This window comes from Choloepus didactylus, chromosome 18 (genome assembly GCF_015220235.1).
Source record: "Choloepus didactylus isolate mChoDid1 chromosome 18, mChoDid1.pri, whole genome shotgun sequence".
Classification (NCBI taxonomy): domain Eukaryota; kingdom Metazoa; phylum Chordata; class Mammalia; order Pilosa; family Megalonychidae; genus Choloepus; species Choloepus didactylus.
Window position 1 is genome coordinate 23,134,316 of NC_051324.1, and position 6,823 is coordinate 23,141,138.

The following is a 6,823-nucleotide window of genomic DNA, read 5'->3' on the forward strand; positions in this document are numbered from 1 at the left end:
CTGTCCTCACCTCCGAGGACAAGCCCGCAGCAGCCACAGCCTGATGAGCGGGGGCCTCCCCGGGATTTCTATGTCCCTGGTTTGAACAAAGCCCCAAGGCGCGCCTGCCCAGTAGCCCAGCCACCAAAGCTCTGGGGATCAGAGGGAACAAAAGCAGAGGGAAAGCAGAGTGCTGACAGGGCCAGAGGCCCCTGGCCCTGGGGCTATAAAGAGAAGGACCACAGAGGAAGTGACACCAGATGGAGACCCAGGCGGAGCAGCAGGAGCTGGGTGAGTAAGGCCTCCGGGGAAGCCCTCACCCTTCCCTTCCTTCCCCTGCCGAGACACCCCCAGGAGGAAGCCCAGTTGTGCTGCCTTGTGGTCAGAACCTTCTAGGAGGCTAGAGACAATGAGGAGCTCTGGAGAGAGGCAGACTTCTCCTCTTGCCACCCCAAGAGGAATTGTTTATATGGCAATAACCACCGACCTGGCAACCATGGCTAGGGGAGAGGGGGCTGTGGGGCCCTAGGAAAGGAGCAGCCTCCTGGGGCATCAGAGGGAGAAAGTGTAGGGGCAGGAGCTGGGAACTGTTGCTCACTCCGAGATTCAGAATGGAAAGATACGTTCAAGTTTACAGGCATCAGGTGCTGGGCCCCACACCAGTTGGAGGGAAGGGCCATGAATGGCATCAAGAAACCCGATGCCCACAGCCGGGTCCTCTCCCCTCCCTCCTTCCCTCCATCCCTCCTGTCCTTCTTTCTTTGATGCTTCCTACCATCTTTCTCTCTACCAAACCCCTATGAGTATCCTCATCTGTACAATGGGGATAACGATGGTGCTTACCTCATAGGACTGTAATGAAGATTAATTAAGATTAATTATCTGCATTAATGCAGGTAAAGCATTCAGAGCAGCACCTGACATAGAGTGAGCCATTGTTACTATTATTGCCTTCTTTCCCCCCTCGCTTTCCTTCAGTAAGTGTTCTCCAGCAGCCCTCCAACGCGTGCTGGGCATGGTGCTACGCCAGCCAGCCAGGGGACCCCAGGCCCCACCTCTGAGATGCTCACACAGGACAGATTCAGTAAGAACACAGATCAGGGCTGTGATGCGTGCTAGAAATCCAGGGAGAAAGCGAGTTGCTGCAGGCCAAGGAAGGCAGGAAAGTTTCTTTGAGGAGTGAGGCCAGGTAGGGTAGGTCTTGAAGACAGAGAAGCAAGGAGGGGGTGGTAGCAGGGCCATGCACTGCACCCAGCCAAGAGCTCCGAGTTGCTGGGTGAGGCTGAGACTGTGATGGAGGCTGGGGAGTGGGGTCCTGGTGGAGCCCTGGCCCTGCAGCCTAGGAGGCTAGTAAAATGTGGGGTCTGGATTAGATGGCTGCCAAGGAGTTTATATTTGGGTACGTGAGGCTGAGGCCATGCTGCTGCTGGTTAAGGGGTTCTTGGAGGCCCAGAACAAGGAGGACAGGAGCTAGGCTGATGCAGAAGTCAGAAGGCCTGGGCAGTGCTTTACCTGCATTATTACTTTAATCCTTGCAACGAACCTGCATGCAGAAGCTTTACAGATGGAAACGCTGAGGGTCGGCCAGTGAGCAGTAGAGCCAGGATCCCAACCACAGGTTTATCTGACTTCAAGCCTTCTTTCCCTTCCCTTGTGCTCTCTCACCTCACCCATCAACCTCTGTACCAGAGGCCATGTCACTGGTGTGTATTTTCTCTTCCAGAAACCCTTCCAACCACCAAGATGGCTCAGACCAATCCCATGCCAGGGTCCCTGGGGCCATGGAAGGTAAGCCCATCCCCAACACATGGAAAATTGAGGAATTGAGATCCAACAGGGCAGGGGGTGAGATACTGCCGCAGAGCAGGCCCCAGGGCTGTGAGGCTGTGCTTTTCCATGAGGCAGTAACCCACCAAGAAAACATAAGCAAGGTCCACCCAAGGTGCAGATGTTGTTGAAGGAAGGATCTCTCAGTTGCAACAGAGGAAGGATGGCCCCAGAGGCCCATGATGGGTGGGAGATGATACCTAGTTTTGTAGGCCAACTCTCTCTCCTGCACATAGCAAAAACCACCTTAAAACAGAACAGTCCAGAGGTGCCTCACATGGAGAAACTGAAGGGGCAGAAATGAAGAGATACTTGCCACCATCCAAATAAGTGCTAGAACCCAGGTCTCCTGATACCCAACTTGAATCATAGGCTCAAGTGGCTGGTGGCTGATCTTCAGGCATTTCGTTGATCCCCCACCATACCTCCTAGTGTCTTCAATAGATCAATTCTGAGGCCAGTACACAGCTTTGGGGGTTGCCTCTCTTCTCTGGCCAGGCCCAAGGCCAAGTTCTAGTTCAAGGTAAGGAATTTATCACAACTTTCCCTTTACATTTTAGGTTTCTATAGTGGGTATGGCTGAAGAAGCTAAGAAAATAATCCACAGGTTGCTCCAGGACTCCCAGAACCCTGGCCTCCAGGCCACAGTGGTGGAATGAGAGCCTGTGTAGCTAAGAAAACCCCCAAATCCTTGGTCCATCCATTGGGTTAGCTGTCATTCCTGGCAGACAATTCCTATAAGAAACCAATCCCCCCACACTTCATCCCTAGTATGTGAACATTACCAACCAGTGGACTTAATTCGAACCCCTTCCTACCCTGTCCACACTGGAAAAGACATCAACAAGCCAATATGACGTGACCCTGAACATCCTGGGCTACAGTTTGTGACAGAAAACACAGGGTCAGACACAAGAAAGCTGCTGACCTGGGCCTCTGTTCTTCCTGGTGTACCAGGTTCTAGCTCTCTTGCTCTATTCAATCCCGTTTCAGATAACCATCTATGACCAGGAGAACTTCCAGGGCAAGAGGATGGAGTTCACCAGCTCCTGCCCAAATGTCTCTGAGTGCAGTTTTGATAATGTCCGGTCTCTCAAAGTGGAATGTGGCGCGTGAGTATGGACTTCAGCAGAACTTCAGGTCCCTTCAGACATAGGTCTGTAAGGGTGGGGAAGGGGGAAGAAAGATGTTCCCGAGCTTCTGACCATTTCTGGGAGAGAGGCCTTGGTACTGAAGTGATTTCAAAAGATATCACTAGATGTGTAATTTAGTAACCTGAAGGTAGAAGGAACACGAAGTTCTTAGTGGCTTGGTACTAGATTTGAGCCCAAAAGCTGCTACTTAGGATTTCTTCAGAATGGGACCCTTGACCTTTTCTTGCCTGTAGAGAATAGAGAGGCAACTGTCCAGCTGAAGGCCTCCGCAATCTACCGCTAACTTCTCCCCTCCTGCATGTCCGAGAGCAGACACTACCTGGTAATTTTTCTATGTAAAAGGGAACTCAACCCCAGGACTTGAGAGCCACATTAGTTCCTAGTTAGTCTTCCAGGGGCTTCTTGTTGATTAATCTCCTTGGCAGGGGGAGACACCACTCTTGTTTTTGTATTCTGACTAAAAAGCTAGTCAGGGCCTATGTCATCAGCCCAAAAGCACATAGGAAAAGGACTCTGCTTTGGCTCGGCAGAACTGGCTTTGCATGTGGATAGGCTCCCACAAGTTTATCATCAAAATTGAGCTCTTCAATCCTTTAGGAGTAACACTTTAACGTGTCATCAAATACTGAGCTCAGACTATGAAAAATTGACTTGGTGTTTCTATTGATAAGGTGTCCCTCCACTATCTTAGAAGAAGCCAACAAGAATTGGCTAGAGCTAAAGCAATAGTCACTATATCCTGAACCAGGAGCTTAAAGAAGAGAATGAGGTGACTTGGAGAGGGGAAATTTAATTTTAGGTTGGCTTTGCTAATGCCCATTACTTGGGCCAATGAAATGGACCATTTCAGCGGATAATCCTAAAACAAGTATCACATTTACAAACCTGGTTAATGCAGCTGCCAGCTCAATCCCTACCTTTTGTGATAAAGTTATTACCTTGTATGGCTCTATTGGGATTGGCTTGATGTCTTATCCCACTAACTAATCTAAAACAAAAGATGCCTTCTCCCTGAGGCCACGAAGGCTCTGAACACCCTGACCACCATGACCTGTCTTTGGCAGCTGGATCGGTTATGAGCACACCAGCTTCTGTGGGCAACAGTTTATCCTGGAGAGAGGAGAATACCCTCGCTGGGATGCCTGGAGCGGGAGTAATGCCTACCACATTGAGCGTCTCATGTCCTTCCGTCCCATCTGTTCAGCTGTAAGTCTCTGAAATTTCCACATGTGGGGGATGGGGGAAGAGAGGGAGCTGGTGGACCAACATTTAAGTCTCATAAATTATGCTGCAATGTGGCAGGAAAAGGGAGAAAGCGAAAAGAAAAACACTACTCCCCTCTGTGTATAAGCCTGCCATTTGAGTTTTCTCTTACGACAAGGGCCCCCTTAGTGGCAGGAAGTGGCTACTTAAGAGCCCAGTTCTTCAAAAGAACGATAGAAAAGTAAATCCTTGGCCAGTTAAAATTCATTCTGTGTAACTAAAATTTACTCCAGAAACCTGGTTATGCTGAGTAACCCTGAGTAGGAATGACTAAAGAGGCAGGCAATTTCTCTGTTTTGATTCATAATAATCTTATTTCCAACATTAAGCATTATCCGATAATGCATCAGGCTAGGATGCTTCTAAAAAAAATCTTTGGAAGAGTTCAAGTAGAAGCAAGACAATCTTCAGGGATATGTTGAAAATGACCCGTGTTAGGAGTGTGCCTGGACTAGAACCTTTCCAAATAGTCAGTCTGTATCATGATTTTCTCATGATTTTCGTTACTAATGACCTCACCTCAGTTTTAAATCCTAACAAAATTCTAGTGGAAAAGGTAACAGATCTACACCAAGAATATACTTTGCCCTGATTCCTGTTTGGTATTCTACATAAAAGCAACTTATTCAACCAATGCCCTATTGGGCACTTAGATTATTTCCGACATATAAATGTTATGTGCTTTCTTTTCCTATTAACTTGTGGGATCTTTTTCCACATTAGTGAATATTAATCCCTCAGGTTGGCTGGGTGTTGAAACTATTTTTTTCTGTTGTCCTATTGTCTTCATTGGTGGTATTTTTACAAAGTATTGATTGGGTTATTTGTGTATTTTATATGTTATGGTATTAAATTGGATTAAACAGGATCATGGGTGACTTTCTTATAAATTTCTGTATTCCCTGAATCTTTGTACAATGACCATTTACTTTCCTTTTTAAATTGGAAGTATTTCCAATTAGAAAAATATATGGCAATTAAAGAATTATGACAGCCATAATACTAACACTAGTGTTTGTATTTTTTAAATTTCTTGATTACAGAATCATAAGGAGTCTAAGATTACCATCTTTGAGAAAGAAAACTTTATTGGACGCCAGTGGGAGATCTGTGATGACTACCCATCCTTGCAAGCCATGGGATGGTTCAACAACGAAGTTGGTTCAATGAAGATACAATGTGGAGCGTAAGTGCAAAAACAGGGTTTGGAATACATTTCTAAGTACCTCATGCAGTGTAGGCCTTTGAATATGAATACACCAATGTTTTAATCAGACCTTACTTATCATACTGGTATGGATATCAAATTCAAGTTATTAATTTTGAATCTCAAGTTCTTGGTACTAACTACCATAAGATTTTTTTCTTCCCCAGCCATTCCTCTTTGAAAGCATTTAAAGCATCAAGCTTAATTTTTAACTAGTTGAGGCTGTTATGCTTGCAGTCATGCCTGACATTTAGGATGTGATATTGTTTCCTAAGCCTGAAAGCATCTTGTACCATTGTGGTGTTGAGGAAGAGGCTCAGGTTTGGGACTGTGACTTGCTTTCTAACTAGTTTGAATAAACCAATGTGTTTTGAATTTCCTAGTTGGGTTTGCTACCAATATCCTGGATACCGTGGGTATCAATATATCTTGGAATGTGATCATCATGGAGGAGACTATAAACACTGGAGAGAGTGGGGTTCTCACGCCCAGACTTCCCAGATCCAATCAGTTCGCCGTATCCAACAGTAGTGGATTAAAAGCTTCAAGAAAGAGTATTCCTCAAGCATGAGACCTTGCTTAAGCACTTGCTTTCAAGCTCTCTAGAATGAATTTTATGTTCTGCTCATTGCTTCCAAATGTTAGCTGCTGAAATCCACAATAAATGTCATTTAAGAAAATAAGTAGACTGTATTAACCACCGTGCTTTATACAAATCACCCTTAGGTGGCTGAGTATTTTTAAAAACAAGCTTCAGTAAGATCCCGAATTCCCTTTTGTGTCCTTTCAAGTCACTCTTATTAGGCCTAAGATAATTATTCCCTACTCAAAGAATATTAAAGTACATAACCCAATTATCAGGCCCTATGATGGCACACACATGTCTGGTAAATGTTTTTGTGTCTTTTCTCCCCATCCTCTACTCTTTCTCCTTCCTGGAGTCTTCAAAGCAATATTCATTTACTAGCAAAGATAAATAACAAGCAAGAAACACAGGGAAGTAGGTTAACAGTCCACTATAAATTATTTGTGTTTGAAAACACTTAGACCTGCTGAAGGTGTGGCAGGCTGTTGCTTTTCCCAATAATGTTGATGTTAGCATCAATTTTTTTCATCTTGTAACAAACCAGTGCTGAGAAAACTTAGGAAGTTTCTCAAATATGTATCACCATATATTTCTACATAAAGCAATAAGTAAATCCAATTTAACATTCTAGTTGCTTAGTTCAATTACAGTTGCTTATTTCAATTGAAGAGCACAAGGTTCGGTGCCCTGCCAAGTCAGAATAGCTGCTCTCACATCTGACTGTTCTCAATTAACACCAATTCTAAAGTACTTCATAACCTGTATGAAAAAACAAACAAAAAACCAAAACATGATCTATGACCATGG

General features: G+C 45.1%; 1 protein-coding gene across 1 annotated transcript; it reads left to right on the plus strand.

Annotated features, from left to right (window-relative positions):
* Positions 1–239: 239 nt before the first annotated feature.
* On the plus strand, positions 240–5,961 carry CRYBA1 (crystallin beta A1). The gene is made up of 6 exons (XM_037809560.1): positions 240–270; positions 1,703–1,767; positions 2,800–2,918; positions 4,025–4,166; positions 5,267–5,409; positions 5,814–5,961. The coding sequence occupies exons 1-6, from the start codon at positions 240–242 to the stop codon at positions 5,959–5,961; spliced, it is 648 nt and encodes a 215-aa protein (XP_037665488.1).
* Positions 5,962–6,823: the final 862 nt, after the last annotated feature.

Coding starts and splice junctions, on each gene's coding strand:
- CRYBA1 (XM_037809560.1), top strand. CDS start 240: ATGGAGACCCAGGCGGAGCAGCAGGAGCTGG. Junction 1,768..2,799: donor GGTCCCTGGGGCCATGGAAG/GTAAGCCCATCC, acceptor ATCCCGTTTCAG/ATAACCATCTATGACCAGGA. Junction 2,919..4,024: donor CTCAAAGTGGAATGTGGCGC/GTGAGTATGGAC, acceptor TGTCTTTGGCAG/CTGGATCGGTTATGAGCACA.